Source organism: Microchirus variegatus (genome assembly GCF_963457635.1).
Source record: "Microchirus variegatus genome assembly, chromosome: 16".
NCBI lineage: Eukaryota > Metazoa > Chordata > Actinopteri > Pleuronectiformes > Soleidae > Microchirus > Microchirus variegatus.
In genome coordinates this window covers 11,888,562-11,915,844 of record NC_139817.1, presented here as the reverse complement: position 1 = coordinate 11,915,844, position 27,283 = coordinate 11,888,562, and the positions used below count along the sequence as shown (strand labels likewise).

General features: G+C 39.8%; 1 protein-coding gene across 1 annotated transcript in view; it reads right to left on the bottom strand.

The window, feature by feature from the left end:
• Nucleotides 1-395: 395 nt before the first annotated feature.
• Nucleotides 396-27,283, bottom strand: part of wdr70 (WD repeat domain 70) — a 38,683-nt gene continuing 11,795 nt past the window's right edge. The window contains exons 10-18 of the mRNA XM_083903104.1: nt 21,724-21,898; nt 14,515-14,614; nt 14,167-14,251; nt 13,920-14,058; nt 6,927-7,027; nt 6,170-6,249; nt 4,444-4,560; nt 1,990-2,152; nt 396-1,277 (exon numbers count right to left, since the gene is read on the bottom strand). Of these exons, the coding sequence (XP_083759230.1) occupies nt 1,190-1,277; nt 1,990-2,152; nt 4,444-4,560; nt 6,170-6,249; nt 6,927-7,027; nt 13,920-14,058; nt 14,167-14,251; nt 14,515-14,614; nt 21,724-21,898 (1,048 nt within the window). The 3' untranslated portion in view covers nt 396-1,189. The remainder of the gene's footprint in view (nt 1,278-1,989; nt 2,153-4,443; nt 4,561-6,169; nt 6,250-6,926; nt 7,028-13,919; nt 14,059-14,166; nt 14,252-14,514; nt 14,615-21,723; nt 21,899-27,283) is intronic.

Sequence of the window (27,283 nt, the reverse complement as noted above, 5' to 3'; positions counted from 1 at the left end):
CAAATACTGTTTGACGCCATAGAGGTCACTCAAGAGAGTCAAACGGAGAAAATCAAGGAGGGGCATCTTTAGTCGTATAATTATATTATAACACTGATTCATGAAAGCGACTGGGTGGCGTAGATATATCAAAGTCATTCATTAAATGACTTAATCTTAATAGGTTTATAGTCTCATCAGCAAATGAAAGCTATTACAGCGAAGCAGATTCATCACTGTCAAAATTACCTATAAACACTTATAAAAAAAAAGGACATTTTCTCAGACTTAAGTTTATAAAAACAAATCAGTTTAGATTTAATTCTTTATATATGAGGGGGAATACAGTTTGGAGAAAAACAAGCAAAACGCGATCACTTAAACACAAAGCATCTTAATTAGGGCTGTCAGTTAACTTAGCGTTATTGCTGCGATTAATACAGCCGAGATTAACGCAATAAAAATAATTAAACGCAGTCTGTTTACTTCTGGTGGTGCGTTGACCTCTGACATGGAATTATCCGCACAAAACAGTCACTCGCCTGCAGTCAGTCAGAGAGGAGCGACAAAGATGGTGAAGCTGAAGATGGAAAGAGGTGAGGGGATTGTTGGGAAAACGACAGTGTCCGTAATATGCTGGCAGCTGCCTGGTGACATCCTACCCTGTGACTGTGCTTTTGTGATTACTCATTGATTTAGTTAATAGAAGAATAGCAAACTTTTAATCATGATTGTTCCAGATGAACGAATTGCAAAATTTGAGATTAAATAATACATTATTTTTTAATCTATTGACAGCCCTAATTTTAATAAAACATCCCCGAATGAAGACGGTCGTGTTTCTTTGCATTTTACTGACTTCTTCGCAGCTGACCAACAGAACCAGACCACAAAATCTGGAGCTGATTTTTGAGGCCATTTCAGGGGCCGTATGAGGACAAAAGAAATGGTGGAAGAAAAAAAAAATATTTGGAAAATGTAAGGAATTTAAATGAAAGGATAGGTTGATGTTCACGAAATAAAAATGGACAAACATTAAAAGTCTTCTTCTTAGCAAAGAAGCAAATATATATCTGCATTTCTACTGCACACTTTCTGACAGTAACTTCTAAGAGTGATCCTGAGACCTCGTGGCTGTGGTGCTCTACACTGAACCACAGGACCCACCGTGTCGACCGTCCTGTATGAAACAATCTGCAGTTCAGATCGCTCAGATCTTGCGTTTCTTCCACTCCGGTTCGTCGTTAGCTTCCTCGTCCTCTTCCGATTCCTCTGCAAACAGGGGCTCTGGCTGCGTCCTAAAGGGGGATTCACAGAAATTAGCAATGATTCAACTTCAGCTGAAAAAAAGAAGGGGGGGAAATACCAGACAACAAGAGATTTAACGTTAGTTAACACTCGTTTGAAGCTTCAGATAAATGATTTCTTCAACAGGGGTTGACTGAGGGTGAATGAAGTTCATGCGTGAGAACTGTACAGTCGCTCAGACCTCAGCAGGTTTAACTTGATGTTTAATGTCTCCCAGCCAAGCACAGAGAGCCGTGGTGGTGACTATTAATCTTAAGACCCTCAGAGAGAGAAAGAGCTCTGTCGCCTGACATTTACTACGACGTGCATCACCAGTATGTCGAAGCAAAGACCCGACTGCCCGCAGCGCTGTATGTGAAACAGACGTTTTGTTTTGGCTCACAGTTTTGTCCCCGAGAGGCCGATAGTAATCTAAATCTGTCCGCTCGCTCTCGTTTCTGCGACTTTTGAAAGAAGTGAACCTGTAAAACGGCACGGGCTCTTTAAACATTCATGTGTCACACCAGCAGGAAGAAACCTAAGCACTGTCACAATGCCTTAAATGACACACGGGGTGTTCGGCTTACACCGTGTGCTAATGAAGAAACAAGAGAAGGACGAGAGAGGGAGACAGAAGAGACGCAGACGTGAGGTGAAATGTGTGAGGTGTGAATGTCTCACTCGTGATTCGACAAAACCAAAAATAGTTTTTTTTTTCCTCACTGTGTGTACGCCGGGGCCACCCAGTAAGGGTTTTCTGAAGCTTCCTTGGCGTGGCGCAAGATGGCCGCTCGCGGGTTGCTGTCGTCCGTCTTATCCAAAGCGATGTTCTTCACGATGAAAGAGGACAGCGTGCCGCCGTGAGCTGCGACTCGGCCTCCGCGACCTGTGAGGACAAACGATAACAGAGTAAGGATTAAAATTGCAGTGCAGAATTATTGACAAGCACATCCTCTCTACACCTATGTACATGTTCCATTAAAAACCAGACGTTTGCAGCTAGAATAGTCGTTTACCACATTAACAATGTATAGAGTGTGTTGCTGATTCATTTAATGTTATATTCATTGAAAAAAAGTGCTTTTCCTTCAAAAATAAGGACATTTTGGGACATGTCCCCAAACTTTTGAACGGTAGTACTTTTTTTTTGGACTGGTGAAGCGAGGACCGACATGGCAGTTTCTCTCCCACTGTCAAGTCTCTCTGCTGCCAGATGACGTCACTGCGCGTTAATCTAGCATAATCTCCCAGCGGACGGTCGCATCGTTTAGTATCAAACATGCAAAATGTTGAGAAATTCATTCGACGATGTAATCGCACGGACAGATGGCAACCGGTGCTTTGCTGATGTAAATACCGGGCGTACTGTATTCTCGCTAATCAGATTACGTGACACTATTACACTGAAATAATCTATCGTATCAATATGTCACAACGAGACGTCCACAAAGGTTTGAAACGGTTTAATTACTGGCAGATTATGACATAATGATTAGATTTAGGTAGAGTTTACTGATGTTTCAGAAAGCTGTGTGCTGTTGGCTGGACTCAACGACACTTAATGGAGCCTTTGGGGGGGAAATGTGCTGCTTTCCAGAGAGGACGTTATTACGATTGTCTTAAAAGATCAAGTATGGAACAGGGACATATTACACACACACACACACACATGAAACCTGTACATCCATGTAGTTTAACAATACAAGGATTTCCTGCTTTACTTGGACAACGCTGCTTCCAAATGTTCTGCCAACCACCAAGCATTACCTTTCACTTCTAATTAAGTGAATTCACAAGGAGGATAAACAATATAAATTCAGCCTGTCATCGGAAAGACCAATGGCCTGCTATCAAGAAGACAAACTCATTCTCATGGACTCATGGAAGAGACCTGAAAAACATATTATGTTTAAGTGGAGTTTTTCTTTCTGAAAGAAAAAGTACACTTTATTGCTCTGTGGAACGGTAACATTTTAAGTAGTGAAGGATTGTCTGGGTGGGAATAAAAAAAAAAAAAAAAAAGAGTGAAAGTGAAAAGACAGGACCAAAAACGGCAGCAATAATCCAGCTGGATCACAATAAATCAAAGAAATGTCAGCTCACACCTTTTGCTTGAAATTAAGTCCATGCATGTTCGAGCACAGACGTGGTATTTGTGGATGTGAGTGTAAGAGTTGGACTATAAACACAGCGGACGCAAAGTCTACAGTGCATCGCTGTGTCCCAGCAGTTAAGAAATATGAGGCAACAGCAGGTTACAATGAATCTCCAACGAGGCCAAGAGGGAGCAACGCTGATGCAGCTCTGGACTTCACATGGATTGCATAATACTTGAGAGACATCAACAACTGTGAATTTTGCACATTCGTCTCAACCAGAATCACGCACTGATTAATGGGCTTCGAGAGCAGATGATGAACTGGAGCCAATATTTCGTTATTGACAAACCTTAAAAGGTAGGGTGCGATTGGAACCAATTAATTCATATCCAATCATATTGAATGGTCCAAATGAATTAATTGGATTGTGATCAATCATCAAACTGCCATCTGTCCCCCTCTCCCCATGCCTGTAGCGCTCTGCATGAATTAATTGGCATGCTCAAAAGACACCCGAGCTTATGCTAGCTTGCTAAAAATTCAACAAGAAAGTTGCAGTAACGTTATGGCAGAAGAGGTGCCAACATCAGGCGTTGGTCGCAAACAAAAGACGTTTTTTTGGATAAAGCTACTGCCAAGAAAAAGGCTGATGGAGAGCGTTTGAACGGTGGCGACACCGGAAAGCACAGAAAGGGCTGCAAAGTAATGCCATGGTGGCGCTGTTTCTACTCGACAGGTGGGTTAAATTTATGTCTTTGTGATCCGTTGTTCTTTTTCGACATCACGTTTTTGTGAAAATCAAATTTACCGATGCTGCACAGTGCTGTTGAATCTGTATTAGTTGCGTGTTCCTGTGCTCTGGAGGCGTGGCTTCGGAGGGAAGTCTGAATAAAGGGGCTTGGATTTTTGAATTCAAAATGTCGCCTGCTCAAACAGTTTTCCCAGGGTTTCCAGCCCTACCTTTAATCTACCTTTGCCCAAACTGCATTCTACACTAGATTTAGATTTTTGTAAACAAAGGTATTTTGATTACACAATTAAAATGACTACGATACTACTGCAGACTTATAAAAGTTACCTGGTCCAGACACAGGAGGCTCCGGTTTGTGAGACTTCTTGGGGTCGAGTCTGTCCTTCTCCAGCTGTTTCCGTGTACTCCGCTGTCGGGCCTCTCTGAACATTGGTAAGGCATGAGCTGGAGACAAACAGGGTAAACACGGACAATCAGGTTGTTTAGGTAACTCAGAACTGCAAGATCGTGTAACGCAACCACACGACGCACAGAATGCAGCCATTAAATCTGGTTATATGTTCAGTGTTTGCAGTGCATGTACATTACAAATCGAGAAAGCTGAAAATGAAGCTAAGACACCATTACAGTACTACTATACCTCACAGAGAGGACGCTCTGTGTGCACATATACTCACACCTGTTGATCTCAGGACAGCATCCCCCCCCCCTCTTGTGTACTCATTGTGCTACAGTGCACACCAACATATTCATTATATCCCACATGTTTAGATTCAGACAATTACTCTTCACACTTTTGTGAACACTATCACAATATAGGTCCCCACCACTTAAATCCAGGAGTGTGTGAGTGAAAGCGTGCATGAGCTAAGTGTCAACCAGTGCCCTCGGAGGTGTGTGAGAAAGAGAGTAAGTGTGTTTGTGCGTGTGTGTAACCATTTGTGCTTGTGTAAAGCGAGTGTGTGCTCAGCTCTTATCCCTCGGGGGTCAGAAAGAGAGACTTTTTTAAAGGGTTAGATAAAGTGATTTTCCATTCAGGAGCCCGTGTCACTGTTCACTGTTAATTCTCCTCCTCCACGCTACATTAAGCAAAAAGGTTACTGTTAAAAGATTCCCTCGCTTTTCTCAATGGGCCATCACTGGCTTCCTGTCCCCTCTAATTTTCCAGTGCCAGGGCATCAAGTGCGTCACTCACTGCTTGTGTCAATCAGATGCCTGCCTACTTCACACCCTGTTGGCATGGCAATGGAGATCACATGATGCATCTGAAAGGGGCTGCGGCAGCCCAAACAATAAATGATGCCTGAGTCGGGCGTTCGCAGCCAATCAGGGACGGCGCATTTGCAGCTGCTGTGGGACCCTGCTCGCTCATGACCTCAAGCCCGGGGGCAAAGGAGTGCGAGGCACGCACGGAGGAGATGACAGCCTCGTGTGTTTGTGATATGACAGGATGACAGGTCGGGGGTGTTGTCAGTGTGTGTGTGTGTGTGTGTGTGGTGTGGAGCAGCAGGAGATCACGCAGCAGAGGTGGGGAGAGGCAGCTGTCCTTAGCGTGATCCACGGTGAGTGCAGACCACATGGACCTCATGGACGTTGCGTGGCACAGTGCCCCGAGGCTGTCGATCCCCTCATCCACACGTTGATTTATCAGCTAATGGGCTTCTCCTCACAAAACCGCTGTTATGGTCGGGTGTGAATGTTGTTGTGTTAGAAAGCAACAACAAGGTTTAAATGTTTTTTTCTCTCAATGTTTGGGGATAAACTTTATGCTCCACTGGTTAAAGCCCGTGAATTCAGATGATTTCTGCCACTGCTTCACGAGAGCAGTGCTGAGCAGATGGGGAAGTGACTCAAAACGAACTTCACTGCCGGAGGGCTTCGAGAAAGCCGCTTCACTTTTAACTTTTGCAGAGTAAAAGGTGACGAGTGAAATAACATGCCTTGCACAATCAGGCAAGACAACAGAGAATTAGAAGTACATTATTCCTGGAAGGCGTTCATACAAAACAGATGTGTGTTTTTTTTGTACAAGTGCAGACAGTTAAGAACTTACGTGTGATGATGTAATCTTGTGTTAGCGTCTCTGCGTGTTTCTCTTTCCGCTTGCTCTTCACCACGCACAGCATTGCCCCTCTGTTTGAAGGTGTCAAAACAAGACATTACACATACGCTCTTATCACATAGACCTCATTACACATACGCTCTAAGACATAAGAACCAACACCTGTTTATTACTTTCATGAAAACTATGAACAAATGTGTTCATCAGTAAGCGAATAAGTAAAAATACAGACGATAACAACCAAAATGTCCGTTTAAAAAATAGTGTTTTCCAAAGTTGCTGCAAATATGGAGACAAAACTTTATAGAGATATTTTTTTTTCTTCTTCAGTGCACTAGTTCTACTTGCTATGCAGCACACATGATTTCAGGAGTACACTAGCCAACAACACAAAATGAGCACCACATGGAACACAGTTACCACATATTAAAAATGACAACATCAGGGTTTAGGAGAAAAGAACAATGTGATATTTGCTCCAATTATTCAGCTGTGGAAAAAATGAATACATTTCGTGTTGCCATAAAATAGCTGTAAAGAAAACCACATATCGAGACTCAATTAACAGTTATGATTACAAAAACAAAGACTCGAGACTATTAGTCACAGTATTTGTTTTGATTAACGGCATGCTTGTTAGCACTATAATTTAATTGCTGGTTTTAGTTATTGGTGGGGTTTTAAGTTATGCATGAAAAGAAGCATTAAAGACACCAGATATGTGACTGAAGGTCAAATCCATAAATACCTGTGGCTTTTCACTGGATCATAGTAGACTTTGGCCAGTCCGTTCCCAGTTCCCACCATGACCTGGTTCAGTTTGGGATGCCACAGGCAGCGGACGACACTCTGGTGTAGATACAAAGAAAAGACAGAAACATTAAGAGTCGGTGAAACTGTACTGTACAGCGATTAAAAGGTGCTACAAGTGAGGAAAGGAGGTCATGTTTTGAATTAACAGCTAACTACTCTCACTGTTGTGGGCTGGACTTGCAGGGATGCATCTGTTTCTCACTAATGCAAGGTTACTCCAATATTTTATTGTTGTGGGGTATTGTGTGCGAGTGTGTGACCCAGGTTGGTTGCGGTACAGCAGGGATCAGTCTGAGCATGCTCTGCTTGCTCTAGTTGACTATATTTGGTTGTTGGGATGAGGACTGGATCTGTGTGTGTGACAGATGGCCCATTGCCAATAGGCAAATATGACTACATTTATCCAGGAGGTGTAAGCATGCGTGTGTGTATGTGTGAGAGAGAGAGAGAGGGACAGAGAAAGAATACAACCACCGTTATTGGACAGAGATATACATATAGTATGTCTCTGCTCAGCCTCTGATTTAGAGCTGGACTTCCTACAGTTGTCCCCAGTGCCTTAACACACACTACTGAAACATCACAACAGCCTGTGACATGGTGTCATCAGTAACACACACCAATTCACAATGGAGTCTAAATTTCACTCAAGTGAATGGAACAGTTGTCTCACTTTGGTGCCACTCTACTAAAACTAAAGCTGAAACAATGAATCGATTATTAATCAATTACTAAATTAATTGTCAATTATTTATAATCGGTTTGAAGCTTTTTTCATTATCAAAACAATATTTGAGCGTTTGTTCTTAATGTGAATATTTTCTTCATCTCTTTGCTCCACATAACAAAGAAATCATTAAAAATGTATCATTTTGGTTTGTGGACCATTCGAAAACATCGTCATTTCAACACTGATCAACGTTGTTTAAAACATTTTCTGACATTTCCTGAACCAAACGATTAATCCATTACCAAAATAATGGTTAGTTGCAGCACAACACTCTACCTGTATATCTGGTTTAAGTGTACGCCCAGTAAATGAAGGAAAAAAAATGGACTGATTAAGTGGAGCGTCTTTATGTGGAACACAGAAGACGATCCAGTGGGTGGGGGTCTAGAATATGATTGTTGGATGGGGTGGGGGTAGGACTACGACTGGAACGTCCAGATTCTGTGATGGTGAAAGCTGCTTAGTGTCCAGCTGTTCTGCTTCCCAACCATGACACCAGTGGAACGAGTCTCACTCGCATACACACACTAACTCATACACACATATGCAAGGACAAGCACCTACATGGTCGAGAACATGTACTAAATCATAGAGAAATTATAAGTATGGCTACATTTTGTTATTCAAACTAGGGCTGAACAATGAACCGAAATTGTATTGATGTAAAAATTACCATTTTTTCTCTGATATCGCAAATCATATCGCAATCGCATTTCCTGTCAAAATAATCACAATTAGATATGTATTCAAAATCTTTCAGCCCTAAATCAAACACACAAAAACTGTCTTATTCAAATGTAAGTATTTGACACAATCATAAATTGAGACCTTGACTGTGCTGAAAGTGAAGTCAAGTAATCCACAATTTTACAACATTTGAGACCACGTCATGTGTGTGTGTGTGTGTCTGTGTGTGGTTCGTGGGGCAGATGAGGATTAATCTGTTCAACCGGATCATGAGCCAGCTGTAATTGATAGAGAGAGATCTAGAAAATGCTTCAAACAGGATGTGCTTAACATAAGCCTCGTATATTCCATTTGCATATCAGCAGGCAGAAATAACCGAGAAGACCAAATAACTACACATTGTATTTTATCAGTTTGCATTGTGGATTCTGCAGTGTATTTCTTGGCATAGCAACCATTACTTTAAAAAATACAGCTGAAGTGTGATATCTGCTCCCATTGGAAGCTCAAAACATGCATCAACACGTATCACAAACAATTGAGGTGAACATTCTGTAGATGTGTCTGTAGATGTGCTTCAGTGTCTAATGGGTTATAAATAGCGCCGTCAGGGTTGCTAAAGCAACCTTGACAAGGGAAGTGAAGACAACATTTAGGAATTCTGTTACACTCCACAGGTACTGTCAGGAATCCACTCAGTGCAAAAGCTCAGCAACACAACACAACACAACACAACACACAGGAACCCAAATCAGGCAGCGAAACCAATATAGAAGTGACAACACAGCCACGTAATTGCAGTCCAGTCAAATTCAGAAAACTGCCTCTTCAGACCAAACAAATCATCCTGTCAACAATGGAGCGAGCAAACCGTAGAGAGCAGACCAGTTAAGTGGGGCCCACCCCCAGCTGGATTCACCAAGATATCCACAACCAAGCACACGGCTCAGTCCAGTCCAATAGTAAGACTGCTTTTCAGATCTTCAGACCCACATGTTTATGCTCTGGGAACCCCTGTTTACACTTCCCGTCCTCAAAATTACATCACACCACAGAGGAGGAAACTTTAATCAGTCTGTTCTTCAGAAGCAGATGTCTATATTCCACCAAATAAAAATACCAAAGGCTTATTAGGGGTAAATAAGACAACAGCCGCTCACCCATGTGTGTTGATTATGAAACAAAGTTATGCAGCACTAACGGGACGCAACAGCTGTGTGTGGCCTTGTTTAGTCAATAGTGAGTGGATCCAAATGTGAACGGGCTACTGACCGAGTCTGAGTTACAGAAGCCAAGTGAATGCGGCAAGAGACAAAACGCCACTCTGAGTACCGCAGCGACACACTGAGTGGGCACATGTCCGGGAAGTCTGTAATTGGGACGAAGAACCTTACTGGAACAGCCAGCTTTTACATCCTATGAGATTTACTTGTAAGATGCATGGGACAAAACAGAGTGAAGGCATCTTTTCTACCTTATCTATCTATCTATCTATCTATCTATCTATCTATCTATCTATCTATCTATCTATCTATCTATCTATCTATCTATCTAATTTAATTAAAGCTGAGGACACAGAGAGAGCAGCTCATTGTCGAAGAGTTTGGCACCTATACAGTACTCTGAAGTCTTTAGTCCCCATTTACTGTTCAACAGATGTAGCTCCAGGTGCCTATTCTTAAAAAACAAATTAAGTACACTACCGTTCAAAAGTTTGGAGTCACTTAGAAATGACCTTATTTTTTAAGGAAAAGCACTTGTTCAATGAATATAACATTAAATGAATCAGAAATACACTCTATACATTGTTAATCTGGTAAACGTCTATTCTAGCTGCAGATGTCTGGTTTTTAATTGAATATGTCCATAGGTGTATAGAGGCCCATTTCCAGCAACCATCTCTCCAGTGTTCTAATGGTACATTGTGTTTGCTAATCGCGTTAGAAGGCTATTGGATGATTAGAAAACCCTTGAAAACCCTTGTGCAATTATGTTAGCACAGCTGAAAACAGTTTTGCTGGTTCTTTGACGAAAGGGCAAAATTATGATTTTAAATAAAAATCATCATTTCTCATGTCTTGACAATATTTACTATTCACTTTGCAACTCTTTTGATGAATAAACGTGTGACTTTTAGTGGAAAACTTATGGTATATGGTATATGTGACCCCAAACATTTGAACAGTGGTGTAGGTACTAAGTGATGCATCGCTAAGTTTAAGTTTTACCTTTAAAAAGCATATCTGGCATGAGTTTCACTTGGCCTCCATTTGAAGCTATAAGTTCAGCGCTTTGATCGTGAGCAGGGGCTCACCTGGTTCCTGCTCCCTTTTTGATGGACAAAGATAAGCTAAAGACTAAGAGTGTCTCAAGTATTTACCGAATGAGCCTAAAAACAGCCTTCACTCCCACTGCACACCCCCAGAATCCAGGTCTGGGGTTATGTAGACTGTTTAGTTAGAAATGATTGGTGGCCCTTCCTTTCACTCGCCCGCCTGGTACGCCACTTTATAAAGACTGCACTTAAATTCTTGGGCCATCTTCGAGGCAGGTGGCTGATGTAAACATAGTAAATAGCATATTCATCAGGTTCACTGAGTGCATGTCAACTGCATTAACGCAATCTGCTGCAACGCCACAATCCCTGAATCAGATTTATTTCAGAAAAAATTGGAAAAGCTGCTAGTGTAATTGTACATGGGTGATCTAGTAACACTCAGATGGTTAGAATAACAGTTGAAATGAGAGACTGATAACGCTGAGAATTAATTTAAGGAAAACCTAAGAAAACATGAACATCCAAAAACCATAAAGCGCATTAAGCAAAAGCCGAGGATGTCGAGGCTTGAAAATGTGGGAGTACCACACCGCCCTTCGTACATCTCTAAACCATTTCTGAGTATCCCATCAGTATCACCGTGCAAAACATACATAAATGTCAAAGCAATTTCACAATATTACTGTAATTTATCTCAGCTATCCACAACTGATGCTACCACTTAAGAGGTTCTTTTATCACGTTTTTTTTTATCAAGTGTGAACTCGTATCATGTTCCAACTTCCAACATATGTTTTCTATGCTTCTGTGTCCACTCAATACAAAGCAAAGCTTTTACAGATACAAAAGCAAATTCAGTATATTAAGTTATAGGAAAATGCTCAAATATGTGAATGACTTCAACTGCTATTATTATGTTGTTATTCCTTTTGGAGATAAATAGCACAATTATAGTACTTTAAACCATCACCATATACATCTTGAGAGATTAGAGTAAAGTTAACTATTGCCACAGAGTTTGGAAGCCGATGACAGTCTCAAGATTACTCGATTACAAGATTGTTGTGGCACTGGCTTGGATTTTGTGGTAAATTCGTTGATTTCGACGAGTGAACACACAGGAAGATGTTTTACTCTCCTTGCCCGCAAAACTCGGCCGACGCTTGCAGAATTTCTCACAATGGCAGATGGCTGGACGAGTGAAAGGCCAATGGAAAAATCACTTGCAAATGTTTACCCTCTTCATTAAAGTGAAAGAGAAGACAAATGTCCACAGGGTGATGCATGGGAGGAGGTGGGCGGCTAAGTTCTAAACAGACTCTTTGACCCAAAGTGTCTGGGGACTTTCTTTGATGCTGCCTGTCGCAACATCATCATCACCACAGAGAAAGTGAGGAGAAACGATTACAGTTGTGCGACACAAATAGTAGTGTAGACCTCAAAGTGAAATCATCTTAGAAAGGTATTTTCTGTTAAAGTGAACACACTTATTAACACTTAACACACTTTTAGCTATTATATTATAATAACTATATTAAATATTCTAATTATATTAAATATATTATTAGAGCTGCAACTATATCGATTATTTTCATAATCGATTAATCTGTTGATTATTTTATCGATTAATCGTTTGGTCCATAAAATGTCAGAAAATGTTAAAAAACGTCATCAGTGTTTGTCAAACCAGGAAATGACGATGTTCTCGAATGTCTTGTTTTGTCCACAAACCAAAATAATTCAGCTTTAATGATTTCTTTGTTATGTGGAGCAAAGAAAATATTCACCTTTAAGAAGCTAAAACAATCAGAAATCTTGTTTAGATAATGAAAAAAGTTTCAAACCGATTAATCGATTATCAAAATAGTTGAAGATTGATTAATTTACTAATAGATTAATAATCGATTCATCGTTAAATGTTTCAGCTCGTTATATTATATATTACAAAACATTTTGCGTAATTTAACTACTCATTTCTAATCTAAACTAGATTAGATTAGATTAAAAAGTGACCAAAGAAATGGAAGTATAATCTTCTTTTTTTTTTTTTACAATTACATTTGAGTTAAACATTTGGGTCAGCAAAAACACACAATCTGCCCAACTGTGCAGTGGTGTGTGAACTTGGTGTGAATGCTTTGCCAAGGTTTTGCAGGCTCGCAGCAGCTGGCTGGCAGAGCAGAGAGATACACAGACGCACAAACCCAGCTTTTGTCTCTTTCCTCTCTCAGACGTTGTTCACTCCGTGGCTCTTGTGAAAGTGTTGTGTCCCAGCGAGAAGAGGCGATTAGCCTCTCTGTCAGACCTAACTGTTATGACTATAGATGGGGCTAAATGTGACGAAAAGGACAGATTAGGAGACGGAGGCGCAGGATGCTGAAGACAGCACCTCTGCCCCCTTCATTTCAGCACCTTTATTCCTTCGTGTTTTGCAGTGTAGCCTGTACATGTGAATGGAACATACTTATTCTTGACATGGAAGTGTCAATCACTGTCCTGTGTGTGGGAATTATTCTACTTTCCCCTGGTTTCATTTCATGACTTTGCTCTTCTCCCTTCACTCCCATGTCCATGAATTTCATCTCCATCCTCTGCATTTCCCCCAAAAATGCTGCCACTTAATTTATCTCCCTGGCTCAATATTAAGAAAACATGTATTTTGCCATGTTGCTAGGACAGAATGAAAGACATGTCCAGAAACTGCTGGAAGATGGGGGCATTTGATATTTGATTTGAATTACAGAGAAAAGAAAAACTAATTTCTTTGTCTACGTGATCTGGTATCAATTCAAATAAAAAAAACAAAAAAACATCTTAAGTCATCGTCTGACCTAACAGTTGAAGAGTTGTCTCTACAATTCCCTCTGGCGTACACAACTGTTTATCTGTATTTTACATAATTATGGCCACATGTTTAAATATCAATTAAAATAACAAAATAACGTTTGAATACACACAAGTCTGTGTTGGATTAAAGCCCCGTATCAAAATGTGTCACTAGATTTCTGTTGTATTTTAAAGATATGGTCGTATAAATATTGTAAGTGTGCAAGTTTTTAAGCCAAAACCACTTCCACGGGGAATAAATAACTTACACAATAGTTTCATTGTCTCTCATTATGTTTTCATTGAATTTCTTTTCCATTGTGCATCATTTTGGGACATGGTTTATAAACAACCAGCTGAAAAATATTTTGTAACGTGAGCTTGTGGAATATGTATTAAAGACTTACCGCACTGGTGACCTCTATTTCATAGACCCTCTGGAAGGAAGCTCGGTCAAAGAAAACCAGCTTCCCATTTCCCTCATCTTTCTTCACCGACGTCCCGGTGACAAGAAGCTTGTCATCTGGGCTAAAGCAGCAGTCAGTCCTAAACAGAGAGATGTACACACACAGGAGATCAGTTCATTATCCGTGTATTAATTCCCTTATACGAGGAACAACAAACAAGACAGATTAACGGGATTAAGAGTCTTACATTGAAAAGTAGTTGGTTAATCCAGTCGCTACATTTACTGGTTTCCTGAAGTTGCGTATGTCCCACGTCTTGAGAGTGTCATCACCTAGAAAAGAACAAATACAGACAATGGGTTAAGTGCAAAATGGGAGAGTTATTCTTGAGAAAGTACAAATTCAAGGTTGTATGTTGGATTGGGTAATCTTGTTTGTCTAAGAGTTAGAAAAACCCTTGACTAGATTACAGAGAGTAATACAAAAAATGAGCTTTTCTGTTTACAAAATGTTTGCTTTGAATCAGTAGTAAAACACTGTGTGAAACAAGCTGGCCTTAGGGTTTGGCACACGAGACTGTGAGATTCCGTCTTACCCCCACGTGAAGCCAGAGTCATGCCATCATAGGAGAAAGTGAGGCAGGAGGTGTCGGTTCCTGGTGTGTGAGCTTGCCGACAGTGGAACTTTGTATGGACCTGGGAGGGAAAAGAGAAAACAATGGATTGATGATATCGATTGAAAAGGGGTCTGGTATAGTTTATTGATTTAGAATTGATCTGCAGCACATCTACATTTTAAGACCCAACTCACACCTAAGTGAAAGTTATGTTGAGGGGACATGACGGCAAGAAGTTACTCCCGTTTGTGTCTAATAATAGACAAACACAAATAGATTGACTTGAGCAAATACAGTTTCAGGTTTATTTATATACTTAAAACAAAATTGATAAGACATCACGATCAAGATCAGACTAGATTAAGTCCATTGTACACAGGGAGCTGTAGATACTACCGTAGACCAAAAATAATATATTGAAAGCCTATAATCTGATGAACTATGCGATGAAACAGCCAATGTTTTGCTTCACTAGCAAACCCTTCTCAAATTACCTCTCTTCAAAACAACACATGGTTTCAATTCCCTCCATAAACACACACTATACGTGTATATACTGTGTGCATAGAGTATGTATACTTTCAAACCGTCAACATCCTACAATATACCAGAAACTTCACGCACTTGCACTCACCTCACTCATTCAGCAAAGACGACAGAGATTTAACTCGGCAAACCTAAACATAATGAAAATAAAAGTATAATTCTAACTGTCTGGTATTTTGATTATCTTTTCCTTTGAGCTTACCAAAAATAGTCTTGTAATTTCCACCGGCTATAATTTTACCAGCCAACAACACAGACAGCTCTAACTGTAGGCCTCGGCAAACATCACTCTTTTGATTCCCACTTATTAATGTTCACTCTTAAACAAGTGCTAAATCACAAGTCTCGGTGTGTGACAACAGCTCTCAAGTGTTATTCCAGAATATCTAGAACGACCCATTTCTAAATATGGACAGTGAGGCTTGCCTGAAAATCTCTAGTAATATCTAAGGATGAGCAGTGATGTGGTAACCCTATCCTTCCCTTTAAAAAGGATAAGATGAAAAAAAAATTACATCATGGGAAGTTAAGGATCCTATGATTTGGAGCTGAATGTAGAGGCAGTTATTAAGCTTTCTCTATGGCAAGCAATCAAACTTCTTTGGAAAGCCCTAAAGCTATATGTTGATATGTAGCACAAGCCAGTTCCAGATTTGAGTAATGTGCACGGAGAGCTAATACAACGTAATCAATCTGTCAATCATTTTCACGGTAATAATATTCTTGCAAACCATCATCATCATGACAAATTAACATACGTACCATAAGTATGATTATAGAAAGAGAAAAAAAACACAACTTAATTATTTCCATCTCCTGCGGTCATGTATCCCCTGCAAATAGAGGCATTTCCAGTTCTCATCCAACCAGCTTCAAGACATGATGCCATTTTGGTGCACTTCCACAGTCCTGAGAGTAAGTAGAGTGCTACTGTAGTTCAGGGGAGTGCGAGTGCCAAGTCGTCTGCAGAACCAAGCTGGAAATAACCCAGTTCAACGCTTCATCCCAAAGATATTTTCCTCCATGGTTCTCACAAAATACACAGGAAAGGCCACACAAAAGGTTCACCAGTAGATAAAAGACAAAGTAGTTCTTATCTCTGTCTAATCTTATGCACAAAAGTCAATAATGTCAAAGCAATTATAAAAATTAGCTGTAGATTTTACAATTAGGGCTGCAACAACATTAGTGACTATTGTTTATAAAGCTAATCATCAATTATTCATATTGTCTAGAAAATGATTTTGTTCAGTCGGTCTGAAAAGCATAACAATGGCCTTCTGCCTGAGAAATTAACTAAAAAAACTGCATCAAAACTGTTGCTGATTCATTTTCTGTCAGTCAACTAATAAACTAATTTTATTAGCACTACTGGAATGCCTCATCATCGAGGACGTCTCCCCGTTTCTTCCCACATTTACTCTCCAGTTCCTTCATTCTACCTGGGCCGAGTACAGCCAGATTACAGAGATGGATCATTACTAGACGCGAGTGAAGCAATAGTCTGGGAAACAAGCTGGCTAACACTCAAACAAACATAACCTTGGTTTATACGGCTACATTTTCATTAATTCTAAACGGAATGCAAATAAATCACTGAAAAGGGAATTGCAGCAATACAGGCTTTTGACCAAGAAAGGAGGATAAGAAATTTCAAGTGAGCACAGAGCGTAGAGGACAGATAAGATAGAGAAGCAAAGACAAATGCTGGCAAAAAGAGCAGGGGAGAGTGGCGTGTGAGATGAATGACTGATGTGCCCTCACGACACGAGAAGCAAACGAGGCCATACTTCACTTCCAAAGTAAATGGAGGGAAGTTATTAACTTGGACGAGGAAGATAACGCCATTAGCTTGATAACATGGATTCCCCTTTTTTCAACTGCAGCCACTAAGCCTCTGTCGTCTCTTTGGGGATGATTTTTTTTTGCTTCATTTAATCAGCATTTTAATCATATATTACTGTAGAGTTCCACTTTATTCATTCGTTATCTCAGGTAAAAGTACTCTTTCATTTGCTGCATTAAATTGAGTAGATTAAGAAAGTAAAAGGCCAGTTTAATGTAAAAGCTACATTTACATTTTCTAATCATGTGAATGTCGGTAAAGGCTATTTAAGGCCCCGATAAGTGGTAGCTGAAATTGTATTCTGCAAGGTCAAGACTTAGGGTACATGGTGACTGAGCTCAGCTCTTTCGATCAAGGTTGAAACAAAGACACTGGGCGTCCCATTAAATCACATTACCACTCATGGACAATGGTAGCTTATCCAAATATAACACTCCCATTCAACTTTACAAGTATTTATTGTAAGCACAAATGTGACTGGGTGGGATCAACAAAATATGAACTGAAGTGTATGCTACTTTTCTTGGAATTATCTTCACTTATGATTATAAAAACTCTAAAAATGGGTCCATCAGAAAGGACAGTGGCTTCTCCAGATTGTGTCGGGAAAAAATACTGAGTTTCAGGGCGAGTGGTGTGCCTTTGTTTATCTCACAAAATTACTTCAAAAACTGTTTCTAACCATAGCCACAGGTTTCCCCGGGGTCAACTAGAAAAGTTATGAGCTCTTGTTCGACCCCCCATGAACCATTCCATCATTCCTCGTGACTTTTCTCTCTCTTTTCATATGAAGTCTATATTTCTAAGATTAAGACCATCTGCTGTTAGCACGTCATTTTTAAACCATTTTCCTGTCGTTTTGTTGTGCAACGCTTCACTGTCTATAGCATATGTATAAAAATACATCCTGCCCGCACACAAAAAACAGTCAAAGTGGCTCATTTATTTTTCACATGATAAGTCGGACAAGAACTGGGAAATACCAAATACACAGTACCTACCTTAATTACTTGACTACAAATGACCAAAAACAAGGTCCCTTTAACAGATATTGTTGTTTATCGCAAACAAATGGCCGTGACAGCTATTTCTAGGTCATGTGGTGTTGTTTTGAAAGCCAGAGTGTTTATTTACTAGCCTTAAGTTGGCTGCCTTTGGTAAATGCCATGGCGCTTGCTTCCTGTGATAATCTACACACCCGGCCTGTGAAACCGGATTCTTGTAGACTGTTTGAATCTTCTCTCATGCCTTGTGATGTCATCTGAGAGCTGTGCACTCTGATCTCAATCTGATAAATTTAGTCGATTCTAACAACTGTCATTGTGTTTTAAAAACAGGTTTGCATGTATTGCACTTTAAATAACATATTGCATATGCAAACCGACATGTGCACGCACACATGCGCGCTCCTGTTCCACATCTACACACATTCAGAGGCAGCATAGCTGAAGGAACACAGCGTTGGGTTTCATCCTCAGCAGACTATGACTGCAATCGACCACAGAGACAACTGTTCCTGACCACACTCAGTATCTCTATATAAATACTGTGCAGCTCTGCATTTCTCCTACCTCCATATTTTTACAACCACACACCTGAGAGACTTAATGATGCCCACTCTGAAGTCGGTTATAATACATCACTCTGACCTTTGTTACGTTCTGAGAATCAAGCGGCCAAACCGCAGCGCAGGACAGCTGCTCTGATCTTTCATGGAAATCAACAAGTGGCAATGTGATGTAAAGCCTTGCGTGTTAGAGGATCACATTGGATTGAGTGTCCAGATAATTCAATAGTGGGCTATATTAAAGTAACTCTATTCCTCTATGTCTCAGCTACATGCTGAGCGAAAAATTGTATTCTCTACTGTTCCTGTTTCCAAGTCTTTGTTCTATGTTAAATATGGATACGGAATGGGTACAACAGTAAAAGCTGAAGAACAACCTTGATGAAAAGCATCTCTTCAATGTCCTTTAGTAACTCCACATGTTGAAATGGGAGGAATCATCTTCTGTGGGACTGAAGCCTCGTGTAAATGTTTATGACCAAGCTGTCTTTTGATAGTATAGTGGATCTGTGGCATTGCACTTTAAATGTTTCCATAAAGACCTGTTCAGGCTGTGGATGTACACTGGTTATCAAATCCTAGACAATTTTCTAAACATTTTCAAAGGGCTTTTTTTTTCCTTTTGCTTCCCGTCACTCTGTTTGTTTAAATTTCCAACAGTTCTATCTTTTTTTAACTCGCAGAGTTACTATTTGATGGTGATAGAGTGCAGGGCCCATTTTAAGTTGGTGGCTATAAATGATGTGCCAGGGAAAAGTTGTGATTGCTGACAGTAAGGTATGTACAACTTGGAATAAAAGTGGAGAAATGAAGTGAGTGGAGGAATTGATCCAGAATTATGAACTCTAGATTAATGTAGGTATCTATTATGTTTGGCTCGTGATAACTGAGGATTTATTGCAGTGACAAAACTAAGATGAATAAGGACATGCCATCCCATAACAGCACTCCCCACTGTGTTCAAAACCACCTCTTCTGGTTTCCCACTTTGAAGTCTGGAAGCATCCAAGTCCACCAATGACATCAGAGCATTCCTTAGGTCTCTGTGGTAATGTTTTGGAACAAAGACCTGCACCCTCCATGCACAATGCAGAGTGCACATTACCTGGCAACCATTTACATGCAGTCTTGTAATTCTGGCACCGACCCCTCTGGTCAGGGAATGAGCATGCAATCACTCTCTGTGGCAGTCCACTGAAAAGAGACCTACTTGACTCCCATCATAGGATCAATCAACCAATGTCAGGGTTCAAGAGCACGGATGTGTCAGCCTCAATAGGTTCTCTTCAGACTGAGCTTCAGATCAAGGTCATGTACATGATTGATCGTGATTGATATGCCCACATATTCCGGACATGAGTAATAGCGGTGATACTACAACAGATAGACTTCATTTGAGTTTGTGAGGCAGCTGCAATAAAACCACTGAGAGGTCAACTCCCTTTTAGGGTTGTGGCTGAATTTGACTCAGCAGCACAGGTTGCTGATTAGGGCAGAGGGCACCGAACTAGAATCGTCAGCCATTCAGACAAGACAGGCTCCAGTGGTAAGACAACAGACATGACTATTGTAAGCTGCTATGGGACACAGGGTAAATATTTAGTTTGGAGAAGGAGGGGGTAATAAATTTCGAGAGCTTTAACCCAATCGCTTATGGTTTGCAGGTCCAAGGGAAGAGTGATGGGTGAGTGAAGAAGAGATGGGAGGCTGTACGAGCACAGACACACTTGTAGGGGAAAAACCAACACTCCTGCATCAACCAACATTTTAAGTCCTGTGATTGGAAAGTTGACTGTTGGAGTAATTGTCATGTAGCCTACTTCTCATTTGACTAATCTGGATAAGCTTCTCTGTCTATCTGTTCCAACTCACTAACTGTAGCTTAATGTCAGCGTTGCTTTTCTCATTTAAAACGACAAAAGCAGGCAACCTAATCTACTTATGAGGTTGGACAGATGCAAATACATAAAGTGAAACAAATAAATTTCACTAGAACTATTTAGCAATATCTGTACGCAGTCCAACATCAATTGTATTTGCCGTGTTAAAATGTTGGTCCATAGTGTTTTAGTACTCACAGGTGAGTGAAATCACGTTTTTAAAAAGAGCTAGCCATAACGTAAGAGAATATATCTCAGGAATGTCACCTGCAACACATCTTCTTTGAAAATACTGACTCAGTTCTGCATCAAACTCGACTCAAAACATGTGCTTCACTGGAAACACACCTTTCCTCCCCTTTCCATCCGTGTATGAAAAATAGGGTGCAAAACCTTCTCTGGCACTGATCATCGGGAAACTGCGAGTGATATCACGGTTACTGGTCAGACCCTGACCAGTAAGGGGTCACTGTGACAGACATCAACAAGACAAACTCAAGAGTAGACAGGCAGGTTAAAGAGTAACAGTCATTGATGTAACATTTGAAAGCTTCAGAAGAGCCTCATGGTGAAATATGGAGAGAATAAATTCTCCATCTGGGAATGGAAGTAATTTTTATAGACAATAAACATTAGTCCGGTAAGTCAAGTGAAAATAGCCAAATGAGGGAGAGCAATGGATCCCATGAGCCAAGATCAACTATTACCTCAACAACGCAAATTGTAAAAAATGGAATGAACTTTGATCACATAATTGACTAATTAACTTAAACTGGAAAATCTACGCAGGGGAAATTTTGATTGGGCCTCCCAGCAACTTCTGTGGAACGACTCAATCATCACACATCAGTTAATTCAGTTACATAATCAGCTGCGTTTTGTCGTACTTGTGATGTAGACTCTAAGGACTATATTTCCGTCTGATGCTTGGCCCAACACTGAAGCGATCACCTCAACCTCAGATCAAAATCTATCAAGAAATTTCGACTTAAACCTATATGAATAATGACATTGCAATACCAATGAGTGCTAATGCTGGCGTGTTAACACACTGAACTTGAATAGTGGAAATATTAAATATTATTATTATTATTGTTGTTGACAGGCTGAATGTAAAAGCTATTCAATATTATTCTCAGATATTTGTGGTTTAGACAGAAACATTTCAAAGTCAGGTACATGAATTGTGGTCAGTGTTAGTGACTTCTTGAACTCCGACCCTTCTGGCCTGTGACCGGATGACCTGAGTCTCATGACTCCTGTACCCAAGGCCATAACACATCCTATGTTTACAACCACATTGTTTGCACATCATGGCGGTTGGTATGCGAGTGAGTTTTAAGACTTACGCTGAGGTTTCTGTCCCAGATCTGGATGGTGCCATCCTGGCAGCCGGCTGCAATCAACTTCCCATCACGGCTGTAGGTGCAACATGTGGGTATGACCTTCTTTCCCTGGATGGAGCGGGGTTTGAACACAGACTTGTGCTTCTTCTCTGAGCTCAAGTTCCATGTGCGCACCGTGCTGTGAACAGAAAGAGAATTTTACTCTCACCCAACTGCCATGAATCAGTCATGACACGCCTGTCCCTCAAAACACATTAAGTCATCCCTAGAATAGGCTTGAAATATCTTTGCAAACCTAAACATCTAGGAGGATTAGCACTCCCAAATTTTTTATTCTATTACTGGGCCTCAGCAATTAAGACGTTCACTTTCTCTCTTAATACCTCAACACACCCACCTAATTGGCTACTGATGGAACAGGAGGACTGTCATCCTTATTCATTGTCTGCAATCCTGCTGGCCCCAACTAATATAAGTAAATTATTATACAATAACAATCCTATTATTCACAACATGATCCGTATCTGGAAACAAATCAGATCCCACTTTAGGCTCAAACCTATTTCTCAGGCCTTGGCCATAGATAGAAATCCCACTTTTACCCCTTCCAGAATGGGCGGAGCATTCTCTGTCTGGAGTCAGAAAGGTATTAAATTTGTTGGAGATCTATATATACAAGGTGTTTTTGCCTCATTTTCACAACTACAGCAGAAATACGAATTAGGAAATAACAATTTTTTTCAATATTTGCAAATCAGGGATTATATACGAAAACATGTAAAGGAGTTTCAGATAGAGTCGAGAACATCAATAGATGATTGTTTGAAACTATCATCAAGACTACCAAAATTGATTACACACATTTATCATACTCTCTTATCATTAAGCTCCCCCTCTCCCAACATACATAGATGCAAATGGGAAAAAGAACTTGGTGAACCAATTACAAATGAGCTATGGAACAGCGCCTTGGAAAATATTAATACCTGCTCTTTCAGTGCAAGACACTGTCTCATTCAATTTAAAGTTATCTATAAGTTACACTTTTCAAAGGAAAAACTACATAACATATACCCAGAAATATCACCTATGTGTGATAAATGCAACTCCTCTGTTGCAACTCACCTTCATAGTTATGCTTTGTGCCCAAAAATTTATTCTTTTTGGTGTGATGTTTTCGGTATAATGTCTGACGTCATGGGGACAATGATTGAGCCAGATCCTATACTCATTGTTCTTGGTGTATCTGAAACTTTCAGGACATTCTCCAAAGCACAACAGCGTTTTATTTCATATTGCCTCATAATAGCAAAAAAACTGATCCTCACATTATGGAAGAATGTAAACGCACCCACATCAAAGTTGTGGCTAGACAGCCTTACAAATACACTCCATCTAGAAAGGATAAGGCACATCCTGAAAGACAGACTTCAACATTTTGATAAAACCTGGCAACCCTTCACATCATACCTTACACAAACTCAACGCAACAGCCCATCTTATAATATGCAGTAAGCAGCGTTGACGCAGTTTAGAGTAGGGTCTTCGGGGGGGGGGGGGGGGGGAGGGTGGGTCCTAGTCAACCTGATATGTCCTTTATGTTACATTGTCTATTTTGTTTGTTTTCTATGTTTTGTTTTGTTTTCTCTGTTGTGTTTTATCAGCATACAATATCCTCTTCGACTTTGTGAGCATACTTATAAGCAAAAAAAAAAAGGAGCCTGAAATGTATTAATGATTGTACCTGTATCTTGAATGCTCAATAAAATATATTTGAAAAAAAAAAAAAAAAAAAAAAACACATTAAGTCATTAACACTACCCACCACCATAATAAATCTGACTCCTATAGAGATACAGTGTGCCCCCAGTCATGTTCATGCCTCACATGAACATGGGGTTCGGCAGCTATTGCAGGGTGAGGGGGTTAGCAAACAGCAGAACAGTAGATCAGTCTGACAGCCATGTCAGAAGCTTCCATGAAATTCTGATTCTCTCTTGTACATCTGTTGAACACATTACACAACCTGAAGGACTGCAAATGAGAACTTGCGAGTGCAGATATTTCAGATATGCAAGTGTATAAAAATATATATTCACACACATACACTACCGTTCAAAAGTCTGGGGTCACCTATACAATTTGTTTGTGTTTTCCATTAAAAGTCACACTTTCATTAATCAAAAGAATTGCAAAATGAATAGAAAATATAGTCAAGACATTGACAAGATTATAAATAATGATTTTCATTTAAAATAATAATTTTGCTTTCGTCAAAGAACCAGCAAAACTGTTTTCAGCTGTGCTAACATAATTGCACAAGGGTTTTCAAGGGTTTTATAATCATCCAATAGCCTTCTAACGCGATAAGCAAACACAATGTACCATTATAACACTGGAGAGATGGTTCCAGCAACCATCTCTCCAGATGCATAGAGTGTATTTCTGTGTTTTTCCTTCAAAAATAAGGACATTTCGAAGTGACCCGTACAAACTTTTGAACGTTAGTGTATATACACACATATATATTTATATAGAAGCTTTCCAGGGATCTTTGACAGTTACAGATTTGTGGATGAGCAGATGAGCAGTTATAGTTTGGTAATATCATCTTATTTATAATGTAATCACCAGGTAAAAGCTTGGTAATAACAGTGGGAGATCTGTATGGGATATAAGGGAGGAATTCAGCTTTATAATATGATACAATAGTCACACATTTCATGAGATGGAATTACATAGATGGTAGCCTATAGTAATTCTAATTACCAAGCTATGACACGGATAATACTTTAAACATACCATCATATTGTTACTTTACTGGAATGTAATTTGTTACAGTTAAAAAGTTGACTATGTGCTTATTCAAACTCTTAAAATAAGGGATAGAGGACAAAAAAACTTAAACTTGCCGAAGTGATTTACAGTATTTGAGAATGAATGATGAAAAAACAACAAACAAAAAAAACTACTAATATCACAAACCACATAAAGAAACCTAAAGCTTCATATTCATGTATTGAAATGCCTTACATACAAGGAAAAACCCTGTCACATAATCACACCAACACTCATACCAGACAGAGTGTGTGTCCAAATGTGTCTGTGACCTACAGCGTGCTTTCGTGATCATCGTGACCTGTGGGTCATGAGGTCAGCAGAGGAGTATAAACACACAGGCAGAGCTGCTACTAACAGCCAGGCAAAGATTCCTTCGTGGCTGGATACAAAAGTCACAGACACACACACTCAACTGTGTTTGGATAAGTCCAACAATGTGATACAAATGCCAACCGAAGACATATGGTTTGAGTGAGAACTGGCAAGGGTCAAATAAAACTCTGTTTGATGCATACATAAACTCAAGTTCCTCATAGGTGCAAAAGCCACGTATATAAAAGGAGGTTTCCCAGTTCAAAATGAAGGTTTCCGCATTGTACAGTCAAGTGTTTACATAGACGCATGTGTGTGTGTGTGTGAGTAGGACAGAGTGATAGCCAGACTGGATGACAAATTGGTCCACCTGCTACCTCACACAGACATCTCTATTTTGTTTACAGAAGACTAAAGGCGTCTGTCAAGCCAATAAAGACAACATAACCTTTCGTGTAGCACACAAAACCCGGAATGCTATTTATCGTGAGGGCTCTTTTCCAAAACATGGTACTGGTGCCTGTCAGAGGGATAAACCAAAAAAGACAAAGCCCACCAGAGACTGCACAACATTACCTGTCAGCGCAGAATGTGGTTGATCTAATTTAATAATGTGAAGAAAATTCAATTTAAAAAAAACAAAATTACATAAAGTAATACCTTTTCATCTAGTAGGAAAAATCTGGAGTAGTCTCAAACTCCGGTGGTGGTTGTTTTGTGAAGGTGTGATAATGAAAATATATGCGATGTCAAAATATCAAAATGCCGTATAAAGAAACCACAAAAAAACAATCAAGGGGAATACATTCACCCTTTCTTCTTCCTTGCAACCCTTGTTTTCCCTTCAATCAGCAGCCCCCTTTTCCCTGCATGTACGCTTCACAGAGAGGTGAATGTAATAAAAATGAGACCCATACATCCTCAGTCATGCATGTGCACTTTACGAGGTCGCACCATCGTTCACACATCAACTGAGGAGTGACAACTCCCATGGCCCCAGATTTTATCTGTTTGTCAGGTTATAGGCCTAGCGGGGGTGATGGTTGCAAGGATCGTTTTCCCAGATGATGAGATAAGAAAGAAAGAAGAGAAAAGATTGGTGTGCGTCCTGTATGAGGTTGTTTATTGGTCAAATTCCGGCAACTGAGCTCGGTTGTGGCGTCTTATGGCTGGTTGACTGACTAACTGGGGCTCTGTTATGAGAAAAGCGGATTAAGGGAAACAACGCTCCATCTTCCATTGCAAATGAAGGAGACAGACGTGGGGAAATAACAGAGGGATTTGGGAGGAGACAGACTGCACAGTGCCATTCAAGCAAGGAAGCGAAAGGAGAAATCCTGAGGTCATGCACTGTGGGCGCACAGGGATGCTGATTCAAGCAAACTTACAATATCATTACCGTGGCTCGAAGCAATAGGATGAACCTAAAAACACCTGGTGCAATCAAATAATACCGTGGCAATTTAGATGAGAAACCCACACATTAAGGTAGTCAAAAAAATAAGATAAGTTACTCATTTGCATCAGTATGGAAATCAACATTGTCCTCTTCTGTAACTCTGATACTAGAGCTGAAACAATTATTTGATTATTCATCGATTACTAAATGAAATAATTGTTAACTATTTTGATAATCGATTCATCGGTTTGAGGCTCGGTTTTTCATTAATAAAACAAGATTTCCGATTGTTTTAGCTTCTTAAATGTGAATAATGTCTTTGTTTCTTTGCTCCACATAAAGAAATCATTAAAACTGAATCATTTTGGTTTGTGGACAAAACAAGACATTCAAGAACATCGTCATTTCCAGGTTTGACAAACACTAATCAACATTTTATGACATTTTATGGACCAAACGATTAATGGATTAATCGAGAAAAGTTGCAGGTCAATTTGATGCAATTTGTTTTTCTCTAATGTCTTGAAATGTACTGACCAATACTATTTAACAGGATAACATAAGTGTTGTATTTTAGGGGTGGGGGAAAAAATTGATTCTGATTCTGAATCGCAATTCTAATCATCCACGAATCGTGGATGATCATAAACTTCAGAAAATAAATAAGTTTGTATTTTGAAAAACCAGACTAAATACCAGTTTGTGTTTGTGTACAGTTTATTTTTGTAACTTCTGGGAGAAAAAGGCAGCTAACCTAAGCTTTTATTTATGAAAGTTATTTTTTGTACAGCAAGTAAGTTATTTGTTATGAATGAATAAATTTTAACTTTTGTCTTAAGTTTGCCTTTGAGTGATCACATTATCTCATACAAACTGTATTGTTTTGATGCCATAATTTGCCTTAAAGGGACACTCTGTAGTATTTGTGGGTTTATATAACCCAAAATCCACTTTTGTATACATATTATGTGCTCCTGCATTGTCTAGTCGCTGTATAATATTTTTAGTTTC